This window comes from Diabrotica virgifera, chromosome 1 (assembly GCF_917563875.1).
Source record: "Diabrotica virgifera virgifera chromosome 1, PGI_DIABVI_V3a".
NCBI lineage: Eukaryota > Metazoa > Arthropoda > Insecta > Coleoptera > Chrysomelidae > Diabrotica > Diabrotica virgifera.
This window is the reverse complement of record NC_065443.1, coordinates 118,936,020-118,962,662: the sequence shown is the minus strand read 5'-3', so window position 1 is coordinate 118,962,662 and position 26,643 is coordinate 118,936,020. Positions and strand designations below refer to the sequence as shown.

Genomic DNA, 26,643 nt, shown 5'->3' with positions numbered 1-26,643 from the left:
TTACTTGAAATTTTCACAGAAGATAGGGAATAGTCCAAGGATCATTTTCTATATCATGCCGCTATCATACGCTAAAACCTTGGGGGTGGATGCCACCCCATCTCGGGGGTGGGAATTTATTATTACATTTTAACCATGTAATTCGATGGAAAAAGTAGTTCTAAGAACAAAATGTTTTTTACATTTTCTTCGTAAAACTAATATTTTTCGAGTTATTCGCGCTTGAAAATAACAGTTTTTCGAAGAAAAAATCAACATTTTTAGAGGGTTTTTTGAGAATACCTAGAAAAATATGCATTTAATCAAAAATAACTGTGGATATCGAAATTGTATCTTTTAGTAACATAAACCAAATTCTTTTCCTATAATATATTTAAGACCAATACCAACCGAGATACGGCATGTTAAAGTTTAGTTTTTTTCGTCAAATGTACAATTTGAAATTTTCAAAGCCAAATAATGGGAAAAATTTGCATTTTTCGAGGAAAACTTAAATAATCTTTTTTCAACTATACAATTAGACCTTTCAAAAAAATAATAAAAAGTTTCTAGCATGAAAATTAAGCGACTTACAAAAAAATGTCGGTACCTGCTTTTCTCTATGAAAAAATCAGTGAAAACAACCCCCCAACTACCTTCCTAATTCAAAATTGATCTTCACCTTTCTGTAGCTCCTTTTATCTTTATATTATCAATACATTCAAGGAGTTTGACCTATTTAAAATGCCTAATTTTGGAAAAATTGGAGTTTAAAGAAAAATTGATTTTTTGCAATTTGGTATTTTTCACCTTTTACTTCAAAATATCTCCGAAATTACTGAAGACATGAAAAAAATTATAAACTACTAAATTGTAGCTTTTTTAATGACTAAAATTATCCTGTGCATAGATTTTCATTACAGTGAATAGTTAGCCAGATATAGCTGTTTAAAACCTCTATTTATCAGCAAACATCCCCTTATTCGACCCCTTTAAACCCGCACCAATTAAAAATTAACGCATCTTACGGAAGTTAATTTACACAGTCTTATAGCTCTTTAAAAATCCTACAAAATCATTTTTGAGGGGTCTCATTACTGAGAGGGTATCAAAGTTGCTTTCCTACAAAGGTAATTAAATCCATTTACTAAGGCTGAAAATCAGTACACAGTGAGATATATTTTTCCAAAATTAGGAATTTGAAATAGGTCCTTCAGTGTATTGATAATATATATATATATAAAAGGAACTACAGTAAGGTGAAGACCAATTTTGAATTAGGAAGGTAGTTAGGGGGTTGTTTTCACTGATTTTTTCGTAGAGAAAAGCAGGTACCGATATTTTTTTGGTTATAAGTCGCTTAATTTTCATGCTAGAAACTTTTTGTTATTTTTTTTGAAAGGTCTAATTGTATGCTTGAAAAAAGATTATTTAAGTTTTCCTCGAAAAATGCAAATGTTTCCCATTATTTGGCTTTGAATATTTCAAATTATGCATTTGACGAAAAAAGCTAACTTTTAACATGCCGTATCTCGCTTTGTATTGGTCTTAAAGATATTATTGGAAAAGAATTTGGTTTGTGTTACTAAAAGATAAAATTTTGATATTTACAGTTTTCTTGATTAAATGCATATTTTTTGAGGTATTCTCAAAATACCCTCTAAAAAAGTCGATTTTTTCGCCGAAAAACTGTTATTTTCAAGCGCAAATAACTCGAAAAATATTAGTTTTACGAAGAAAATGTAAAAAATATTTTTTTCTTAGAATCACTGTTTCCATCGAGTTACATAGTTAAAATGTAATAAAAAATTCCCACCCTTGAGATGGGGTGGCAACCACCCCCAAGGTTTTAGCGTATGATAGAGACATGATATAGAAAATGATCCTTGGACTATTCCCTACCTTCTGTGAAAATTTCAAGTAAATCCATGCTGGACGGAAAAATTGCGAGCCAAAATGCTTCATTTCCTCAATTGACTATTGGGGCCGACCGACCGGCTCTGTCCCGTCATACATCTGACCAACTATAATACCTTTTATTTATATTTAATTTAGAATGTGTGTACTGATTTTCAGCCTTAGTAAATGGAAATAATTACCTTCGTAGGAAAGCAACTTTGATACCCTCTCAGTAACCCCTGTTCTACGTTTCGCTTGACCGACCGCAGTATGTTTTTCTACACACCCACAGTAATCAACTGTGAAAAATCTAGCTTTAGTAAATTCAAATAGATTTTTCAGCGCTGCCTCTCCGTCTACTATCTTAATCTGACAATTTCGAGTATTTTTAAGGAGTGATTTTTCTTCGGGCCCCCTGAACGAACTCCCCTGTGTTAAGAGCCAATATATGGTAGAGGTACATCTGAAGGTAACACGTTTCTCCCCATATGATAATCTGACTCACTCGAGTAGCTGCAAAAATCCCCGCTTGGGCTCGCCTGCCATTATTAGAGAAATAAACAATAGTGTTGGTATGCCTCGTTTATCAATTTCCAGATTTCTTTTGCTTTGACTTTAAACAAGTGTCACACACTACTTCAGAATGAGCAAGTCAAAAATAAGTGCTTACAAAATAAGGCAGAGGAAAAGGAAAAAGTATAGAGGGAAGTTCGGAACGGAATAAGGAAATCAAGAGAAAAGTCTCTGCAAGGAGACTTAGGATCTGTTAGGACTCTGCTTAGGATCCACCTGAAAGTGGAAAAACATAAAAATAAACATAAAAATGATTTAGGTTGGAACTTCGACATGTTCGAGGCAGGCAAAATCCAAAACATCATCAAAGAAATTACATATTGATATCCTTGCCATAAGAGCCAATTAATAAAATGAACACCGACAAGAAGATCATAATATATTACTCAGGTAGTAACCAAAAATAGCACTGGTATCGTAGGAATCATAATAAGAGAAGCTATAGAAAAAGACGTTACAAAATGGTCTATCAGATAGTATGGTACTTCTACAACTGCAAGGAAGGCCAATCAATATCAATTTATATAAGTTTATGCTCCCATAACCGATAAATCCGATAATAATATTAAACAGTTCTATAGCCATGTACATACAAGTCTTAGCGGCGTATAAGAAACATGAAATAACGATAATAAGAAAAATGAAATTAGGTAGACTACATAATGATAAATCAAAAGATATCTAAATACCATTATAGGAGCAAAATCCTCCTCTAGTGCACATCTTCCTACCGACAACAGTTTGCTTGCAGCCAAATTCAAAACAAACTAAAAATAATCAAAACAAAGAAGAAAGAACCAAAAACAGACATGGACTTACTTAAGAAAGAAGAAACGAAGGAAAATATAATACATATTATATATAGCCACCTTATTAAAAATTTCGAGTATTTAAAATACAAATATGGAAAGTGGAGAGGGAAATAGATAGAGAGAGAGAGAAAGAGATAAATAGAGAAAGAGAGAGAGAGAGAGAGAGAGAGAGAGAGAGAGAGAGAGAGAGAGAGAGAGAGAGAGAAGATCCGATCTCTTTCTGAAGAGAATGAAGTTGTACTCTGAATTAAAACAGTAAGCAAACAAACTGATGATAATCTAAAAATACAAACCAACAGGCACAAAAAATATATGACTGATAAAATATTAGACTTGATAAATTTGAGAAGACAACATGAGAATTAAGGCAACAGCAAATATAAAGAAATCCGCAAACAAATAAGGAGAAAAGTAGTAGAGAAAAAAGAAAAAGTGGGGTCCAGAAACATAATGAAGAAACAGAGAAGTGACAGAAAAAACACAATGACAAACTTCTTTACAAGAAAATAAAGATACTAATTGGAAATATCAATAATAGATATTGTGACATACTAACAATCATCAGACGTTTGAAGATTGATACTAATTTACCCGTTCTAACATCAGAAATAAAATACCCATTTGAAAACATGAAAACTGGAAAAGCGCCCGGTCCCGATAATGTTCACAATAAAATTGTAAAGCTCTTAGAAAATTAAAACTGATTTTTCCTTGTAAAAATTGTCAGTGTATAAAACTTGCAAAATTCCACAACACTGGCTTTTTGAGATTAGTAGATATTGTCTAATCTGATACTATATTTTGTATGGATTTGGAAGTACGATTGCCCATTATTATTAAACGCTTTTATTTAGTTCAATAGATTGCGTCAAATCTTTGGATGTTAATTTGACTACCTTTTCTTCCATGCAAATGAATGAAAATTTGCAGACATATGCATTCGCGGTGACAATACACGAATAGACAACAAAAAATTTTTGTTTATGTTTATTAATTGTTTAATTAAAAAAAAACGATTTTAATGGAAAAAGGCCTAAATTCTCTTGTTTTTTACAATGTAGAAACTTGAAACTTTTACGGATGGTAGCTAATGATATATCCTATACATAATTTCACTTTTTACGTTAATTGTTTACGTTATGCGTCATAAATAAACAATAAAGTTTTAAATTTTGAACACTCATATATTTGTTTATACAGTACGATGCAAGTGAAAGGAATAAATTTGTTATTTCGTAAAAAGGCGACTTGAACCCTGGAATGCTACCTGGGGTACACTTGTACCCCAACCTTGTTTGTAAGTTACACCAATTTGCAGTAGTGGGTGTAGAAAATATGAAAATAAACTTGTGAATAATAATATAATAAAATATTTTTGTATACAAAATAAATTCTTAGCATGTTATCTTAAGATTGTTTTTGTCATAAGTTCTTAAAACATACATATATAAATATTTTAGGTCGATTTTATTTGGGGTACCACTGTACCTCGATGTAGCAGATTGAGTTTAGAAAATAAGTGTAGCAATCCAGGGTTAAGGGAAAATCCCGAAAGAGGTCGATTTTATTTTTAAATTACGATATTTTGGCATATATGTCATACTAGTGACGTCATCCTTCTGGGCGCGATGATGTAATCGATGATTTTTAAAGGCTTTTATTTAGTTCAATAGATTGCGTCAAATCTTTGGATGTTAATTTGACTACCTTTTCTTCCATTCAAATGAATGAAAATTTGCAGACATATGCATTCGCGGGAACAATACACGAATAGACAACAAAAAATTTTTGTTTATGTTTATTAATTGTTTAAATAAAAAAAAACGATTTTAATGGAAAAATGACTAAATTCTCTTGTTTTTTACAATGTAGAAACTTGAAACTTTTACGGATTGTAGCTAATGATATAACCTATACATAATTTCACTTTTTACGTTAATTTTTTACGTTATGCGTCATAAATAAACAATAAAGTTTTAAATTTTGAACACTCATATGTTCGTTTATACAGTACTATGCAAATGAAAGGAATAAATTCGTTATTTCGTAAAAAGGCGACTTTAAGGAAAATCTCGAAAGAGGTCGATTTTTATTTTGAAATTACGATATTTTGGCATATACGAGTATGTCATACAAGTGACGTCATCCATCTGGGCGCGATGACGTAATCGATGATTTTTTTAAATGAGAATAGGGGACATGCGATAGCTCATTTGAAAGGCAATTCAATTCTTTAATCAGTAATGTAAAAATTTATATAATTATTTGTACAGGATGTCAAAAAATAATTTTTTAATTAAATTATTTGACAAAAAGAAGAATGTATGTAATTTATTTAACTCAGAATACATTTTACAGTTGCCCGTAAACAGAAAAAATGTGTATTACAGATATAAACATTGCTTTTCGATTAAACTAAATATTCAAGCCAGCTCCCGCCAGCCACCTGCCTCTTGGAAGTTTTAACATTCAATTTAAGCGAAAGGAAATGATTGTTTGTGATATAAACATTTTTGTCTGGTCTATGACAGCAGTAAAATGTATTTTAATTTAAATTTAATAAGTTACACACATTCTTCTTTTTTTAAACGCTTTTCTTTAGTTCAATAGTTTGCGTCAAATCTTTAGAGGTCAATTTGCCTGCCTTTTCATCAATGCAAATGAATGAAAATTTGCAGACATATGCATTCGCGGGAACAATACACGAATAGTCAATAAAAAAAAATTGTTTATGTTTAATAATTGTTTAAAAAAACGATTTTAATGGAAAATGCTTAAATTCTCTTGTTTTTTACAATCTAGAAATTTGAAATTTTTACGGATTGTAGCTAATGATATGAACTATACATAATTTCACTTTTTACGTTAATTGTTTACGTTATGCTTCACAAATAAACAATGAAGTTTCAAATTTTTTGCCGATTCCGACTACTTTTTATGTTTGTATATCATATGTTTTATATACATATTTTAATAAACATGACGATATATTTTAATGTTTGAAAAGTGTAAGACTAAAAAGTAAAAAATAAAAAAATATGAAAAAAAAGTTTTTAGGAAACGCTTTTCTTTAGTTCCGGGTGACTAAAATTATAAATATTAAAAAATCAACTAAAAAGCAAAAAATAAAAAAATTGAAAAAATCCAACACATTCGTTAAAGAAAAGCGTGGGGCGAAAACCGTTTATTCGATGAAGACGCCCCACGCTTTTCTTTGACGAATGTGTTGGATTTTTTCAATTTTTTATTTTTTGCTTTTTAGTTGATTTTTTAATATTTATAATTTTAGTCACCCGGAACTAAAGAAAAGCGTTTCCTAAAAACTTTTTTTTCATATTTTTTTATTTTTTTTTTTCCAAGTTGTTGTGTTCTGTTTTGTTATAATAAATGTGTTATTTTTGTTTCAGTACAAACAAAAACCGGCAGTTATTCTACTAGATTGCTCAAAATTACAACTAGGAAGAGGACGTTTAGATGACAGCGTCACAGCGTTTAGAAGGAGGTTAGAAATTTTTCGCCAATCATCTCTGCCGATGTTGAGAGCTATGGATAGTATAGGAAGGTTAACAATTGTAAGTTTGCTATATACATAAGATAAAATAACACATATTAGGTTTGTTCTAGCAAACAGTCAATCTAGTCAGAAACCGTCAGCAAACACTTGGTCAGTGAGAGAACATAATACAGTCACCAGTGCTATCCCCTCTACTCGCGATGGTCCACTATTCGCTGATGGTTTCAAACCGTTTGAAACTGATGCTAGAACAAACCTATTGAAGGATATAGATTGTTCCAAACCCTTTTTCCAGTGCGTCACAGATTATCGAATTCTCTCTAACCCATTACAGTTGGAAGTGACAGAAAAAAACGTACCTCTGTGATTATTATTACATTCAACTTAGAAAATTATGTATTCCTTGACGGGTATTTGCACATTAAAACGGATTTATACTTATAGATGTATAATTAGTTGGCGATTACAATAGGTACCAAAGGTATCTAAATATATAACCAATCAATGAAGCGAGTAAAGATAATTTGACACAAAAATAATCGGTCATATGGTAAAATGACAATTGTAATTTCTAGGTTAGTATTTTTTAGCGACCTAAATATAAATATTTTAAGTCATTGGTATATTCGGACATTGTATAGTAAATTTTGATTTTATATTTATTTATTTTTACATTAAAATATTTTAAATATTAATATTCTGACAACTGTCAGATTTAACTAAAATGTCATTTAATGATCTGAGACATTCTTAAAATCCTATATACGTCAAAATTAATGACGCACTGAAAAAAGGGTTTGGGATCCAGTATAATATGAAATAATATAAAATCTATACAGGGTGGTGAATTGAAAAACAGGCCTTAGGAAACTCAATGTAAAATTCTAAACTGGTGAATTCCTGCTTCCCTAATTATTCTACATCAAAAGACATGAGAAACTATTTGTAGACGATTGAAACCTTTATTTGAAAACAATTTTTAAAAGTGTTCTATAGACAAGGCTAAAACGGCGGGTTCGTTGGAAAAATATTACCATGAGATTTTTTTGCATAATCACATTTGTAATACACCCCAGAATAAGGTTCAAGAAGTCGCCCACGAGAAAAGTGGTCCAAATTTTTTTTAACAATTTTTTTAATCAAATTGCAGAAACTATTATTTTTGGTCTGGAAAGTTTTTCTTAAGTTTTTTAGACCATTCTGGACAAAAAAGGTCTCTTATAATTTTTCTCTAAAGTTAATGGTTTTCGACTTATAAGCAATTTAAAATTTGAAAACGCAAAAAATGGCTATTTTTAAGACTTAATAACTCGGTTAAAAATTATTATTTATGAAAGTCAAAAGTGACTAAATTAAATTTTAAAGCCCCCCCTACATGATCCTGAAGAATTTTTGTGTCATTAATTTATTACTAAGCTGTTATTATTAATTATTAACAATAGGCCGTAGAGCGTATTGACGCGGCTGTAAATGTAAGTGCGAGTAAATGCCCCATTGGACTGCCGGAATGGCATCTCTCTCGCACTCACCATAGATGTTCGCCTAATACTTGCTAGCGCTCATTATTATTACTTAAAAATAACAGCTTAGTAATAAAATTATGACAAAAATTTCTTCAGGATCTTGTAGGGGGGGCTTTAAACTTTTATTTAGTCACTTTCTGACTTTCATAATAACTTTTAACCGATTTATTAAGCCTTAAAAATCGCCATTTTTCTTTTTTTTTCAATTTTAAATTGTTTATAACTCGAAAACAATCAACTTTAGAGAAAAATTACAAGATACCTTTTTTGTTCAGAATGGTCCAAAAAACCTAACAAATATTTGTAGGCGCCAAAAATATTGATTTTTTCAATTTGACTAAAAAAAATTGGACCACTTTTCACGTGGGCGACTTCTTGAACCTTATTCTGGGATGTCTCACGAATGTGATTATGCAAAAAATCTCATGGGAATATTTTTTCTAACGAACCCGCCGTTTTCGTCTTGTCTACTACGAATTAATCACATTCTAAAATTTTGTAAAATATAATAAATTTTATCAAAGTATTTGCCAAATTTAGGCCACACACAGTACAAGAATGTGTATAGGGTTGGCTTCAGTCACAATGAAATTATTAATATAATAACTCTCAGCATTGATTATAGACACCGTGTCTATAATCAATGCTCTCAGTATTTTTATTTTATCCTTTCTATTGTTTAAAAAACAATAAAGTCGAAAAGATGTCCTCAGTTGAGGAGAAAGTAGAAATAATAAATATGTTTTATTCAGTCAATAGTTTGCTTACTGTCAGAAATAGTAACGTGTGGCCTTACTTTTACGCACTTACTTAGGTATGACAAATGTATTCAAATTTTCAAAATTTTGGACTCTGTTTAAATCGTAAAACAATTTTATCTTTTGTTTTTAATACAGATTTTAATCCTCTACAAATAGTTTCTCATGACTTTTGATGTAAAATAATTAGGGAAGCAGGAATTCGACAATTTAGAATTTTACATTAAGTTTCCTATGGCCCGTTTTCCAATTCACCAACCGGTATACTTTTATTCTCTGCTTAAATATTATAATTACTTGAACCCTTAGGATATAAAACCACAGGAAGAAGTTGTAAATCAGAAGGAGCTTACAACATATTCCTCTCTGTGATCTAATTCACACAACCTTCAAGGGCGGATCCAGGACCGATTTTCGGGAGGGGCCATGAACTTTTTTTGGGGAGAGGTACCGGAGGTACGGGCGGTAATTTTTAAAAATTAGGGTTACAATGGTGAGTTTTAAGGCACTTATCACAAACTTTTACCGTGTATGAAAAGTGCCTTAAAATTCACCATTCCTGCCGTAGTACCAATTCCTACACATTTCTTCGGATCCAAGTGCAGTTTTTTTCAACAAGTTTAATACTATTTTCCATTTTCCCAATGCTTCTCCTATCAGGCATTTTTCTTTCCCTCTTTCTTGACTTTCACTAATTATTTTTAGGTTCTCATAAGCGTCAATGAACTTGACAAAGTCTTCACGAATGTTGTTATTGTGTATGTATCTCAAATTTAGAGAAATCTTTTGCACGTGCAATACGTCGGTCGTTTCGTCAAATATGACAGACAGTACTTTAATATAATAATTTGCACTTTGAACCTGATTTATTATTTGTTCAATTATTTCTTCACCACAACATGTTATTAATTGCTTTTGGCTGGAGCTACTAGTGTATGTTGCTCAGGAAGATGTTGTGGATAGGTGATGTTTAACAGTCTTATCTCCTAATGCGATTTTAAACCTTAACAATAATTCCCCTCATTGCTAGGTCCAGCACCTTCGTTCAGAAGCAGAAGGCCATCATCACGATGGTCTCTTAGAGGAATATTTAGGAGCCTACTATAGGTCGTAGTCTTTCTTTATTTTTTTGTATCTTTTTAGACATCTGAGAGTCTATCTGGTTAATAACTGACTTTTGAGGATTGCGAAAACTTTGTAGAAAATCCAGCTCAACCTGAACGCACTCCTTGTGGTATGATGTTTTTTCATGGGTTTGTATGGCTCCGTCTTTGCTCATGAGTATGGTGAAAGATGTTAAAGGTTTCGTGACAAGTCTTTTGGCTGTCATCCCTTTATTGTGACCATACTTTTCATTAGAAAAATAAAACACAATACTTGTAAAACAATTCCTTTTGACTGTGCGAAAATACTAACCAACTCCTTTGTTCTAAGTTCTAGTGATTTTTTTATTCTTTGTATGTATAGAATATGGAAATTGATACGATTTTGATGGCTATTAAGGTCGTTCTAACAATTGGCACTTTGTAAAATTATCAACATTTTGATTTAAAAAAAAACATCCTGTCATTCTGGAAGCTTCTGTTACCTACTATCTTAGTTCAATTCTAGTCCAGAAAACATATTTATACCCTGTTTTGTACATATACAGTCGGGAAAATGAAAGAATACCCATGAACGATCACATCAATCACATATTTTGTATTTGCTGTTTTTTTTTTCATAAATATCAAACTAGAGAGATAGATTTTATTAATAATCTGAATAATATGTGATTGATGTGATCGTTCGTGGGTATTCTTTCATTTTTTCGACTGTACATATGTTTGAAATTAAAAACATTTGAATTGCAAATATTTAAATTTATATTTTTTTAAATTCTCGGAGGGGGCCATGGCCCCCATGGCCCCCTCCCTGGATCCGCCCTTGACAACCTTGAACATTCTGAAAATTACCCCGGTCTCCTCATACCTACTTCGCACACGATTGGTTGCGATCGAAGAGGACACCTTTGACCTTGCAAATGTTAACAATCAATTTTGTTTCACTCAAAAACAGTTTCCAATTTTACCCATTCCAACCTATGCTTTTAGGTCGTCGAGTTCAGAAGGCAACGTTATTAGTTTGTGTAAAAAAATATTTAAATGTTTAATCTAATCCTAAAATGTTTTCTTTGAATAGTTTAAGGACACAAAAAACCTTAGTGCAGCCGATATGTGAAACAATTGTGCATTTAATGATAGAAGCATATAATTTAGACCACATATTCTACACACATAAAGGTTCAAATTTAGATGGGAGGCCATCTCAGATTTTGTCTTTTACAAAAATGGCGGGGATTCCAAATGGCGACTATACATATGTGACTAATAGCACGATAACTTTTGAACGAGACTTCAGATTTCAACCAAATTTGGTATATAGGTTCTTTTTTTGATGTTTAAGACTGAGGTCTTAAACCAGAAAAATCGGTTTACCAGAAGTTGTGTTTTTTCTGGTTTTTATGTAAAAATATGCTGTTATTTTTTCAATTCTTTCACCCTGTATGCATTTATTTTTCAAAAAGTTAATACTGCCATTGAAAAGGGCTTAAAAATATTTTTTAGGAAATATTTTTACTTTTTAGTTATGTTAATTACCATTTAATAAATGCAAAACGTATCTTCACATGTGCCTATATGCGGCAGATTCGTGCAAATATTATAAGAATTATTGTGCATTTACTGGTAGAAGCATATAATTTAGACCACATATACTACACATATAAATGTTCAAATTTAGATACGAGGCCATCTCAGTTTTTGTTCCTTTTACAAAAATGGCGGGTATTCAAAATGGCGACTATACATATGTGACTAATAGCACGATAACTTTTGAACGAGACGTCAGATTTGAACGAAATTTGGTATATAGTTTGTTGTTTTATGAATAATATCGAGGTCTTGAACCGAAAGGATCGGTTTAAAAAAATTTGTGTTTTTACTATTTTTTTATGTAAAAATATGTTGTTCTTTTTTCAATTCTTTCACTCTGTACATATAATTTTTTCAAAAAGGTAATACCGCCATTGAAAATATTTTTAACTTTTCAGTTGTGTTAATTACCATTTAATAAATGCAAAACGTATGTTCACATGTACCTATGGGCGGCAGATTCATTTTAAATGCCCGCCATTTTTGTAAAAGACTAAATCTGAGATGGTCTCATATCTAAATTTGAATCTTTGTGTGTGTAGTATGTGTGGTCCAAATTATATGCTTCTACCATTAAATTCACAATAATTCTTATATTATTATTTGCACGAATCTGCCGCACATAGGTACCTACATGCGAAGATACGTTATGCATTTATTAAATGGTAATTAATATAACTAAAGAGTTCAAAATATTTCCTAAAAAATATTTTTACGCTCTTTTCAACGCCGGTTTTACCTTTTTGAAAAATTAGCATATACAGGGTGAAAGAATTGAAAGAGAAACAACATATTTTTACATAAAAAAAAAACAGTAAAAACACAAATTCTGGTATACCGATTCTTCCGGTTCAACACCTGTCTTTTTATCTGATGGATAGTGCCGCTTTGATGATGTGTAAGTTGGTTGCCGGTTTAGTGATGCACCGTTTTGAGCCACATAGTCACGTAACTCTTCAGATATACTCCAGTTTGCAGGGTCACATTGAAATTTAAATGCCGCCAAAGAATAGTCATTGTTATCAGAACCGACATTATCACCAACATCAAACATCATAATCATCAACTAAGTTACACTTTGTATCATCATTCAAATACAGTGTTTTCATTTTCGTAGCTTGCTCGTTTTTGTCCTCTTCACTTACTGCTACTACTCTATCTTCATTTTCAACCACTAGTTTAGTTGATAAAACACTCGGACCGCCCTCGTCCTTCTCATTTGCTCTCTCTTTTTCTTTAGAAAAATTTTTTGTTAGTTTAGGAAGTTTTTCTTTATTCAATTGCCGCTCTTCCCTGCAAACAAAATCCGCCCGTTCCACGCTATAACAAATTTGGCGCTCTAGGCCAGTGCCTTGTCGGCCTAGTGGTAAATCCGGCCGGGTATTTCCGTTTGCGTGTTCATTTCAAGACATTGCGGTTTTGAAACGGACACCGAAACGGTGATACATATCTAGTTCCAAAAAGGTGTTGATTTGAAAGCGCCAACCCCCGAAATGTGCACGGGTTTGTACCGAAACATGTGGCGTTGGAATTCTACAAATAAGTGCATAGAACTAATAGGTATATTATTCGCTGCACTTGCTGTTTATCAACTTAGCTTTGAGGGTCGTGTTGTGTATTTAAGTTTAAGTCAATTATTTAAGGTGCATTCGTAACTCGTTGGATCCATGGTATTTTCAAAATCTATCTATTGCACCATATCTCAAATGCTTCCAACTTCTTTATGTTGTCTACTTTCAGTGTCCATCTTTCCATTCCATACAACAAAGTCGAGAACACGTATCGTCTTAGGGCTCGTATTTTCAGCTCCAGAGGAAGGTCTCGATTAACAAACATTTTTTTCATTTTTATAAATGCTTTTCTTGCAATTTCGATTCGTGTCCTGATTTTTCTACCTTGGTCGTTGTTTTCTGTTACCCAGGTTCCCAGATATTTGTAGTTATTCACTCTTTCTACTTGTTTTCCCTCGATATCTAGCCTTCCTATTGTATGTTGCTTAGAATTAATCATGAACTTGGTTTTCTTAACGTTCATTCGTAGTCCATTTTTATACTGACTTGATGTAATATATTTAGGTACTACTCGTTGCAGTGCTTCTAAACTGTCTTCAAAAATAGCGGTGTACTCTGCGAATCTTATGTTTTTCAAGAATTTTCCGTTTATTGATATAAGTACCCTGTTCTTTCTCTGATATTGCTTCCTTAAAAATAGCTTTAAAAATAGCTAAAAATATGTTTGCTAAACAATAATTGTTTAGCTGAAACTAAAATATGTTTTTAATATACATAACACTTTTAGTAACTATATTGCTGTGCATTACTACAAAATGTATACGTATCGTAATAGTTTATTTTGACAGGATATTTTGGCACTACTTTGAGTTTTTTGAAAAATTATAAAGAAAAAAAGAAGGTAACAAAATTGTTCTATTTCCACAGATCCAATGAATGATAATTTGTTATTCTGCAGATAGGAGCTATTTGTGATCAACAGTTCAAATGAAATAAAATAATGTTACAACTTAACACGTATTTGTGATAATCTTAGGCGCGAAGTTCTTTTACAAACCAGTGCGCATTTCAAAATTAAACGTCTTGAAATGCACACGTGTTTGGAAGCAGATATGCTCCGCCGTTTACGTGCCGATTTCAAAACTACCCATCTGCCCTTGTACTGCTGCTTCATCAAGAACAGATCCAAAGGTCGTCCTTATATTTTTTTTTCAAAACACGTAGTCTTTCTTCGTTTGCCTTTGCTTATCGTCCATGTTTCGTTTCTGTACATCACAACGGGTCGTATGATTATTTTATAGAGTTGTATCTATGTACGTATTGTTAGTTATAGTTATTGTTATTTCTTGCGATCCGTTATTGCCTTCAGTTATTGTTGTTCCAAGATGCTTAAATTATCTAACGCGCTCCAAGTTAAAGTCGTCGAAGGTGATGCTCTGACCAGTCCTGTCTCTGCTTTGGTTATTTTGGCTCATATACTCGTTTAATTTTCATTACTTAGGAGCCTATCTTCTCTGATTCCTTCTGGAACCTGACGAAAGTCTCCTTCGTCCTTAACCTGGTGTTTCCTATTAGATCTATATCGTCTGCAAATGCCAGCAGTAAGTCTGATCCTTCTGGATGAAATACTGTAGTCGATTTTTAGATTGCAGTGGAGGAAGTGTTCCAACCACATGCCCAAAACAACAACTATGATGCAGAAGATAATATGCAATTGTATTTAGAATATCCATACCAACTAGAAGCACCGTTGGAGAAATTCACAGCCAAACAAGTTTTCAATAAAATCCAAACAGATATGAATCCGAAAAAGTCCTCAGGGTTCGACTTAATCACTGCAAGAATTTTACAAGAACTTCCCAAGAAAGGAGTGCAATATTTGACACAGATTTTTAACGCAATCTTAAGAACTGTTTACTATCCCCTTTTGTGGAAAGTGGCACAAATCATCTTAATACCTAAACCAGGCAAGCCTGTAGAAGAAGTTAAGTCCTATAGACCTATCAGTCTACTTTCAGTGATGTCAAAGGTTTTTGAAAAAGTCTTACTAGACAGATTACAGCCAATCCTCGTAGAAAAGCAGCTAATACCCAACCACCAGTTTGGATTTAGACAATAACATGCTACCACCGAGCAAATTCATCGAGTCTGCAATCCCATAAACAAAGCCTTAGAAGAGAAGCAATACTGCTCTGCAGCCTTTTTGGATGTCTCTCAGGCTTTTGATAAAGTCTGGCACACTGGCCTGCTATACAAAATAAGAAAAGTCCTTCTTCTCAACTTCTTTCTAATCCTCAAGTTCTATCTCTCCGACCGCCATTTCCTTGTAAAAGTTAATGATCAGTGCACTAACTTATATCCAATCAAAGCTTGAGTACCTCAGGGTAGTGTCCTTGGACCAGTTCTCTACCTACTCTATACAGCAGATCTTCCTACAAGCCAAAACATCATCACAGCCACATATGCAGATGACACAGCAATCATTGCAGCTCACTCAAACCCGTACATCGCCTCGCAACTGCTCCAGACAAATTTCGACAGAATAAATATCTGGTTACAAACATGGCGAATTAAAGTAAACGAAAGCAAGTCAGTACATATAACGTTCACTAATCGAAAAGATACGTGCCCAACCGTCTCATTGAATAATCAAGTACTACAACAAAAGGATGATGTAAAATACCTAGGTATGCACTTAGACCGCAGATTAACGTGGAAGAAACACATATTCACGAAAAAAAAACAGTTGGGTCTGAAACTCAATAAAATGTACTGGCTGATAGGAAAAAGGTCACAACTGAGTTTGTACAATAAAATTTTAGTATACAAGGCAGTGATTAAGCCAATATGGAGCTATGGTATCCAACTGTGGGGATCTGCGTCGAGATCCAATATCGACATCCTGGAGAGATTCCAATCGAAAACCTTGCGCATTATCACAAATGCACCGTGGTACATGCCCAACGAACACATCAATCGTGATCTCCAAATGAAGACTGTCAAAGAAGAAATTGCCAGTTACGCCCAAAAATACGACATCCGACTACAAAACTACCCCAACAGGCTAGCGAAGAACCTAATGAGACCCCAAGTAAACAGAAGACTAAAGCGCCACACTCCAAGCGATCTACGAACAAGATTTTAAATTTTAAATTTTCAAAAATATTTTATTAGAGTTTTATTTATAGGGTTTTATTTATTAGTCACAAATAATTTTGTTAAGTACTAAAATTATGATTTCATAGGTTATTGTCAGTATCCTGCAAGTCTCTTTTAATTGTTAAACAATTTACTTATTGTAATCATTATTACAGATTGTAAATAAATGGGATATTAAAAAAAAATTAGATTCTTGCACTCCTGATTATGTGTTCTAGAGCTAAGTTGAAGAGTTGTGGTGAACTCCCTGTTTGGTGAACTCCCTGTTTCAGTCCATTGCTTATTTCAAATGTCTCCGAGTATTGTTGTCCAACTCTCACCTTACATCGTAATCGTTCTATACACATCCTTATCAAACTGACTGGTTTTCTTTTTGAAAAGCCAAGTTCCTGCGTCGCTGTCTAGCCCTGCATACTCTATCAAATGCTTGTCTGTCTGTCTGCTTTCCTGACAGAGTGCTGAAAAATATGATACCAATTTTACACCAATTTTTGAATTTGAATTGTAAAAATTGTTTTATCAATTATTTATACGAGACTAAAATAAATGTATTTGTAGGTTGATGGCGACACAGATACTCCCTCAGTGCAAGCGGATTTTAGAAACGTCGTCAAAGAACACATCGAGTACCTGAAGACCCAGTCTCAAGAAACATCCATGGCTACCCAAAACGGCTATGTCGCTAATGGACATATCCCCAATGGCCACGCCATATCCAACGGCCATATCCCACAAGACACCCAAGTCCAAGACCTCGATGACGAGCCCATAGACACTATCAGTAAACAAGTGAGTAATGGTGTGAACCATATGGCAAATGGCAGTGTAAAGACACATACGAATGGTTTTATTAGTAATGGGGTGGGACCCTACAACCATGCGCACGAAATTGAAGGACATATTTAAATATGTAGCATTATTGTACAATATATAGGTATAGATCAGTATTTTAAAAAGTTGTAATCTAATAAAAGTGGATGTTATGTAAATCGAATATAAATTTAAAGTAAAATTGTATCGCAGGTAAATATTAAGAAACATAAATAGCAAGCCTAAAACCCCATTATTTTATATAGGTATCATCATCATCAACCCGTACGCGTCCACTGCTGGACATATGTCTCCCTCAGCTCTTTCCATCTCTCTCTGTTTTGTGCGGCTTGCATCCAGTTACCGATAACATGCTTCAGATCGTCGGCCCATCTGGTCGGTGGGCGTCCTCTGCTCCGTAGTGCTTCTTCTCGTGGCCTCCACTCCACAATACGTTTTGTCCATCGGTTGTCTAACAATCTGGCGATATGTCCTGTCCCATTTTTTCGACAGCGTCTGTTGCTTTTGTTCTAGGGCGTATTTCTTCGTTAGGGATTGGGTCTCTCAGGGAGACACTCAGCATCTGGCGATCTATAGCCCTCTGAGTTACGTGAATCTTGTTCACTAACTTTTGTATGTGTGTTAATGTTTCAGCTCCATAAGTGAGTACAGGCAATACACACTGGTCAAAGATTTTCCTTTTGAGGCATATGAGTAAGTCCGATTTAAGTACATAGTGTTCAGTTTACCAAACGCTGCCCAGGCTAATCCTATTGGACGTGGGAGCTCGCACTTCTGGTTATCTCTTCCCAACCTAATTTCTTATCCCAAAAACTTATAAGTTGCAGACTGCTCAATACCCATTCCATCAACAACAATATTACGATTTCGCACCAGATTAGTCATTACTTGTGTCTTCTTGATTTTGATCTTTAGTCCGACCTCTAAGGAAGCGGTTCCCGGCTGGTCCAAGTCCAATATTCTTTTCGGACACCTGTGCTCTCTCATTCTTTGTACATGCCCGTACCACTGCAGGGCACCGTTTTCCAGATTTTCTGTGATTGAGCATTTTACTTCCATTCCGTTCCATATTTCCTCTGTTCTTATTTTATCTTCTCTGGTGACCTGTAGATATTTTCTCATAAAGTCCAATTCAACTGTTCGTATTTTTTTCGTATTGTTGTTGTCATTGGCTATACTTCCGCTCCATATAGGGTAATAGTCAACACTCAGGTCTAAAGGATTCTTTTTTTTTGTTTTCTTTGGAATTAGAAGGGGTTGCTAATTGATAAAACACAATGAAAATCTTTTAAAATAATAGTGGAAATAATTTAGAAATAATTCCTTACATCTGCTTTTATTACATTTATTTATAGTATTCTCGTAAATATATAAATACTTTTACTAGAGTCTTAATATAATTACTTATAGTTTTCGTTTGACAATTTTTAAGATTTTTTATACCACGTAGATTATCTTGTATCTATTAGTAGATTAGAAGTGGTTATCACATTTTTACTTTAAAACATACTCTGAAAATATTGTGATAGATTGTTGAATATATAATTTTTATAGACTTTACAATAACTAAACTTTAAGTATTCGAAGGAATGTGGAAGTGCCTTAGGATTGTTGTTAGGAGATAAGGAAATTTTCTGAATTTGTTGTATCACTGTATTGTTATATGTTAATGAAAACTCCCTATCTGAAAAGGCTCAATGATTGCCTCTGTAGTTGCAATAGGTGAGTTGATATCGTTATTTTCAGACAATACTTGACAATTAGCTTTGCCTCTTTGGTCCTCTGTTCTTAATTCATGTGAAACTTTAGATTAGAGCAAATAACAAAATAAGTACGTAAAGTCAAACTTTTCAAATCATCTTTTGTTTGAAAACCAAGAGGTTAAAATGTACATAAACAGATGGTAGTGGTCTCTAAATCGTAATAAAATCTTAACTGCCTTTACCTACTTTGCTTTTTACTCATGTGTGGAGTCAAATTTTTGTTGATCTTTACCTATAGACCAGGGCGCATCTGTAAAAATATTAGTACATTTGGATGTTGAGCGGTGACTCATATTTTTTTGTAGAAATTGCTTGAATATAACTCATATAATAATATTTGAGTTATCCTCCCACTTAAAAAGGTCCGGAACATTGTTTAAATAATCAAAATGTCAAAAAATGAAGGAAAAAAATTCCTACAACATAGTATTGGTTAATAATTTTAAGAGGTCGTATATATATATAAGAATACTGAACCTTTCATTTCCAATTTACAAAATTAAAATCAGTTAACTACCACGACGCCAGGAATTTTTTTAAATAAACATAAATTTTAAATAACGCGCAGGACAGATGATACGTTTGATCTGATTGGGCATTTCAATGACCTTTGATAATGATTGATAAATTTTAATTTTTAGTACATTTCGATATAAATAAATAAATGTGTTTATTGCAAAATAAAAACACATACTCTGTCCTTTGAGATAACACTTTTTTTAGCAAAAACTTTCTCTGTTCATATATTTTAACTTAGAGAATGAAAGTTTATTATTTTTAAACGAATGCAATTGTTTAAACAATATTTCACAAACAATAATTAAATTAGTTTGATATTTGTGGAAATAAATTATTAAAATACAACAAAATATAGAGTAAGAAAATAATATATTAAATAAAGATTGGAAGAAATTTTGGTGGAAATCAACTTGTGTGAATCAAATACCGCTGTCCTGCGCGTAGCACCCCAAACTTATGTTTAAAAAAATTCTGACGCCGTCGTGTTTAACCGATTTTAATTTTGCAAATTGCAAATGAAAGGTACGGTATTCTTCTATATGTAAAAAAAGTTCAACTTGCCATTTGCTTTGAAAACTGGATTGCAAAATTTATTTTCTAAAATCTATTGAACCGATCTAAATGAAATTTACAGTATTCTTTTACATAGAAATATTTTTATTCCTGGGTTTTTCGGTCTGATACATGAAACACTATTCTTGCTTAAACGTTTCGGCTATTTGCCATTTTCAATAAGCACTTTAATGATTATAACATTACACTTTTAACAATATATTTTCACATACACGTTCTATATTTTAATATTTACAAAAATGTATGCTTCATTCTCGAGATGTTAACGGATAATCTTTTACTATATTTCTTTTAGTATATCATAAAGTTTTTTTGGGTAAAATATAAAGGTCCTAAGGGTAGAATAAATGGTTGAAAAACGTAAAATGCGAATATTTGTTTTTTATGGTTTTTTTTTTCGCAATTATTGCTATTTTTCAACAAGGGTGACAATTTTTAAAATTTTTAACCAATCCTATATTATAGAAAATTTAATTACACAATTTTTATGTCAGTACTACTTTTATATTCACTAAAGTATTCACTAAAAGTGAACACTTTTAAAGTTATAATCAAAAAACGAAGATAAAAATCGAATTTTCCTTCATTTTTTGACATTTTGATTATTTAAACAATGTTCCGGACATTTTTGAGTGGAAGGATAATTCAATTATTATTATATGAGTTATTTCCAAGCAATTTCTGCAAAAAATTATGAGTCACCTCTCAACGCCCATCTCAAAACAAAACGGATGCGCCCTGGATTACTAGATAAATTGACGTGTTGTTGAATGCATATTATAGATTTCCAACACCTTTTGGTAGGGGAGCAAAGTATGCTAAATGTGCAGTCACTCGAGCGCTTTGGGGACCTATTGGGTTGTAAAGAGTAGGTCCTAAAACCAAAAAAAGTTAAGTAAAGTTTTCCATTTTAGTGGGCGCTTGCCATTTTTTAATTTAATTTTCCATTTCCAACAATCGTTTTTTCCGATTATTGCGACATCTATCTATAATTCGAAAAAATGTTTCGAATAAAAGTTACTTATTTTTACGTAAGGAATCCAAATCTGCAATAAAAAATGAGGGTTCCTATTTAATATTTTAAAGTAACCCCCCACCCCACATCCATGGGGGGTCGTGTTTGGTGCCTTTCGACATATTTTTCAAAAATATTGAATAAGTGTATTTTACAGTTTTTCGATCTGATGTTTATTTCGCGAAATATCGCGGGATTCGTATTTAAAATATTCAATTTACCCCCCACCCCTCTCCGTGAGAAGTCGTGTTTGGTATCGTTGGATAGATTTTAAAAAAAATATTGAGCATACATTTTTTAGTTTTTCGATCTGCCATTCATTTCGCGAAATATTCGCTTTTTTCTTGTGAAACTTTGGGACTCACCCTTTTCCTTACGCACGGCTCAAATCGTCAGATTTTTGAAATATACACTCTTTTGCATGTACTTAACCTACCTTATCTTAATCTGACAATTTCGAGTTTTTTTAAGGGTAGATTTTTTTTTTCGGGCCCCCCTTAACGAACTCCCCTGTGTTAAGAGCCAATATATAGTAGAGGTGCATCTGCAGAGTACCAGGTTTCTCACCATATGCTAATCTGACGCGCTCGAGTGACTGCAAAAATCCCCGCTTGGGCTCCCCTACCATTTGCATTTGTCTCCCTTTTTCCTTGCAAATTATGGAAGGATAGGGTATAGGTGTAAGCGAAAATTTGTTTCCGGCCTAATAGATTTTTATTTTTAAATAATATTTATCTGGAAATGGAGTGTCTTGGGTTTCGCCTATATTTTATCTTTTATTTGTTTATAGAACATAGAAAATTTCGGCACAAATTATTATTAGGCATATTGAGATCTTCTCTACTTGATGTAGATATCTATCCGTAACAAATGTTGGCAATCATCATGGCAATCTTTATCTTATCTGCAGCACCGCTGAAATGCTGGATTTATTTCGCATGATGTGACCGAAGTATTGTAACTTTCGAAATTTAATTTTTTATTTTTCTGAGGATCTCATTTGTAACTCAGTCAATCCACGGAATCTTAAGTTATCCTCGATATAGTCACATATCATATGCTTCTGAACGTATGCACATTTCAAGGTCCACGATTCAACACCATAAAAAACGACAAAGGAGACGCAGACAAATTCTTACTTTTATACCACGAGAGAAGAAGTCCTCATCGTGTTGAAGATCCAGCTTTTCCGATCCGCGATATTGAGATCAGTTATACAATTTATCCACTATGACATACTTGAAAATGATAAACGTTAGAGAAAAATTACAAGACACCTTTTTTATTCAGAATTATACACCATAACAAACTAAAATAAAAAAAAAATGTATAATTTGGTTTAAAAAATACAATTTTCGCATAGCGACCTCCTGAACCTAATTCTGGGTTATCTCATGAAAGTAATAATTATTAGCCTAAAAGGGAAGTTCCCTAGGTTGGCTGTATACCATATAGTTAAACAACTCTAACAAGAAGTAAAACCACTTCTATGTAAATTGGTATATTTATTAAAACTTAAAAAATCCCAATGGATTGAATAAAATATGTCCAATTCAGAACGTTTTCAGACCTATCGGTCCATCATCAGTGAATGTGCATACTTGCTACATAGCCCCAGAACCAAGCAATGGTTGAATTTAAAATTTACGTTATTTAAAAATAATATTAAACAGGCTAAACGCCGATGTTAAAGGATATAGCCTATGGGAACATGGTGAAACCCTACCAAAACCTCAATCAACCATCTTAGACCAACTTTGACTATAAAGTCTTTTTTCACTTTATAGTCACTTTATAGTCAAAGTTGGCCTAAGATGGTTGATTGAGGTTTTGGTAGGGTTTCACCATGTTTCCATAGGCTATATCCTTTAACATCGGCGTTTAGCCTGTTTAATATTATTTTTAAATAACGTAAATTGAATTTTAAATTCAACCATTGTTTGGTTCTGGGGATATTTAGCAAGTATGCACATTCACTGATGATGGACCGATAGGTCTGAAAACGTTCTGAATTGGACATATTTTATTCAATCCATTGGGTTTTTTTAAGTTTTAATAAATATACCAATTTACATAGAAGTGGTTTTACTTCTTGTTAGAGTTTTTTAATAATTATTAATTACGTAAATAAATATCATGTGAATATTTTTCGGAACGAACTCGAGCTTTTCGTCTTGGTTATTAATGGAGTTCTTTAATATGGACCTTTGTTAACACTAGAAAGTCAGAGGGGCCAATTTGGCTCCTGTTGCGATTTGAAGTTATTGTAGTTTTTTTATTCAAGGCAATAATAATTTTATATTTTTTGACTATAGTATTATGATACAAAGCCTTATTTAACACAAAAAATATTGTTTACTAAATTTATTAAATGGTTTTTCTAACAAATCTACCATAGAAGTCTGAAGGGGCCAAATTGGCCATGTGGAAGTTATTATCGTTTTCTCGGAAATTCGACAAGCCTTTCTTTCAAATTCCTGTCGGTTGGGTAAAGTTATATTTATGTATGTTTGTTGTTTATTATAAATGGTTAGCCTTATACTGGTACTGATCATCTAGGCAATAAAGATACAATTGTTGGTGAACAGTTGTTTTGCGGATAATGGAAAATCAACTGGGAAAATGCAAAAATTTTGCGATAGATAACTACTTCACTTCGTTGAAATTGGCCAAGCCATTGCAAACGAAATTAACAAGTCTTGTGGGTACTTTGAATCGCAACAGAAAGGAAGATTTTCTAAGCGTATAGTGTGAAAATAGAGAATTGTGTATATTACCCTTATATTCCAGAGCGACAAAAAATAACACTTACTGAATCCCAATGAAAGAGTGATAAAAATGTGAGTTTGTTAAGCTCGTTACATCAATCAGTGGATGTTGCTGTCTGCGGAAAAAACTTCCTGAAACAGTATATTTTTATAAACAAACCATATATGGGGTTGGTGTAGAGTGTAGAGGACCAAATGACGCGTCTTTATACTACGAAAGTTGTTACAAGACAATGTTCTATGCGCATGTTTTTTTATACCCTTGAAGGAGCAATAAATGCATGGATTATTTATAAAGAAGTAGATGAACGCAGACTCATTTTTCGTAAGTTTAATCTTAAGCTGTGTGAAAATTATGAGCTCCATACCTTGCCTCCCGAAATATGGTACTACACCCAGCAACACCAGTTCTACCAACAACCAGCACTGTTTGTATCCAAAAACGAAAAAAATGTCACTTGAAAATATTTTGTTAAAGAAAATCATACTTCCAATCAGTGCCACGGCCGTGACAAGGCAATGTGTTGCAAATTTCCAAAACTGCAAACTGTATGGTGTTCCAAAGGTTTTTGATAGGCAGTGAACGTGTTAACCAATGAAACTAAAAATCAAATCAGATTCTATCGTCTAGAGTTGATATAATTTCTTTAAACTGAATTTTTATTGATTTAAGAACTTGGGGCCAAAATGATCCCTTTAGGCTTTCTAGGTAGGTATGCTAACACGGACTTTCTAGTGTTAAACGTGTTTTTTTTGTGTTTTTGTTGTTATTTTGGTAAAAAAATTCAGAAAATTTATTATCTTATGTGTAATATGGGTCCAACAGTATTCTATAAAATTAGATAATTATTGGTAGATTAGTATTAATTTTAAAGTTGTTTCATACACCGCTGGTCGGTTATAAATATATAAATTTATTCTTTGTATGTTTCTATAAAATGGTGAATAAGTGGCAAACTTTTATTGTAAACACCAAAACACCTAGAATAATAAGTAATTAAAAATAATAATTAGATAGATGTAGGAATTTTATCATTATTTTCGTTACACGTAGGTGATCAAAAATTGATTTAGTCGTTTCGTAAATATAAGTGTTTGATATTTTTACAGTTATCAAGTGAATACAACAAAATAGTTTAAATCTCGAATAATGCTCTTTACGTATATACAGGGTGTCCAGAAACTCTACCAACAAACGAAGACAGGAGATTTCTCAGATAATTTTAAGACAATTTAACCTAATTCGTCTAGTCCGAAAATGCTTCCTAAAGGAGCTAGAGCTATTCGAAGATGGCGTCTGGTAATTAGTTTTTCTGAAATATCTCCAGAACCCTTCTATTTCGAAAAACAAAAGTTGATACACATATTTATGTTCCAGAGATAAATCGATTTCATCCATTGCAAATTTCTAGTACCGGTCATAGGCGTCCGTTTTGGGTAGTACAACAGTTATATTATCGCGTAACTTTTTTGTTTTTAAGCATTTTTGAGTCTGGATTTTTAAAATTTAAGGTATTGTAGTAATAAAAGGTACTCTTACTTAAAAGTCGATAGGATACACCGTTTTCTAGAAAAATCGATTGGAAAAATTTTCGTTTTTTGAATATCAAAGAAAAATTAAAAAAAAAACTATTTAGAAAAACGAAAATTGGTACTGGTTTGGTATAACTAGATCCAAACCCAGACATCCAAAGTGAAAGTTATCCTCCAACACCAAATTGTTCTATATGGTCCACATAATGCTCAGAAAAAAGTCACACCATTTTAAGCGGGGGTTTGGGGGAAGAGGGGGGAGAAATCGGTAAATTCGTAGTTTTTTAAGTTTTTCGTCAATATTTCTAAAACTATGCGGTTTATCATCAACAACCTTCTATACAAAAATGGTCTACATTAAATTTGAAACAAAAAAGGTTCTATGCATAATCCTTCTAAAATGAACGGTTCCAAAGTTATGGAGTATAGTATACTAATAATTGCTCCAAAAAAGGCCTAACCCAGACATTAAAAGTAAAAGTTTTCCTCCAACACCAAATTGTTCTATATGGTCCAGATATTTTTCAGTAAAAAGTTACTACATTTTGAGCGTACGGTTTGTGGGGGAGATAGGGGAGAAATCGGTAAATTAGTAGTATTTTTATGTTTTTCGTCAATATTTCTACAAATATGCTTTAGCGTAAACAATGTTCTATACAAAAATGTTCTACATCAAATTTAAAACAAAAAAGGTCCTATACATAATTGTTATAAAATCAATGATTCCAGAGTTACGGAGGGTGAAAAGTGGAGGTTTTCGATACTTTTTATATTTTTTGAGCAATTTATAATATTTATACTGATTTAAAAAAAAAAAATCCTTTAACAGGATTTGCTATTTCAGTGACCGATGGTATGTTAGTAATAAGCCCTTGAAGAAACGTCAACCTCACCACCCAAAATCATCATCAATTGCCCAAAAAATATAAAAAGTGTCGAAAACCTCTACATTTCACCCTCCGTAACTCTGGAACCATTGATTTTATAACAATTATGGATAGGACCATTTTTGTTTTAAATTTTATGTAGAACGTTTTTGTATAGAGCATTGCTTACGCTTAAACATAGTTTTAGAAATATTGACGAAAAACGTAAAGAAACTACTAATTTACCGACTTCTCCCCCATCTCCCCCCCCCCCAAAACCGGACGCTCAAAATGATGTAACTTTTTACTGAACAATATGTGGACCATATAGAACAATTTGGTGTTGGAGGAAAA

General features: G+C 32.7%; 1 protein-coding gene across 1 annotated transcript in view; it reads left to right on the top strand.

Annotated features, from left to right (window-relative positions):
• The window catches only part of LOC114324154 (uncharacterized), a 129,973-nt gene extending 111,936 nt beyond the window's left edge, over nucleotides 1-18,037 (top strand). Inside the window, exons 11-12 of the mRNA XM_050660782.1 lie at nucleotides 6,671-6,835; nucleotides 16,980-18,037. Of these exons, the coding sequence (XP_050516739.1) occupies nucleotides 6,671-6,835; nucleotides 16,980-17,327 (513 nt within the window). The 3' untranslated portion in view covers nucleotides 17,328-18,037. The remainder of the gene's footprint in view (nucleotides 1-6,670; nucleotides 6,836-16,979) is intronic.
• Nucleotides 18,038-26,643: the final 8,606 nt, after the last annotated feature.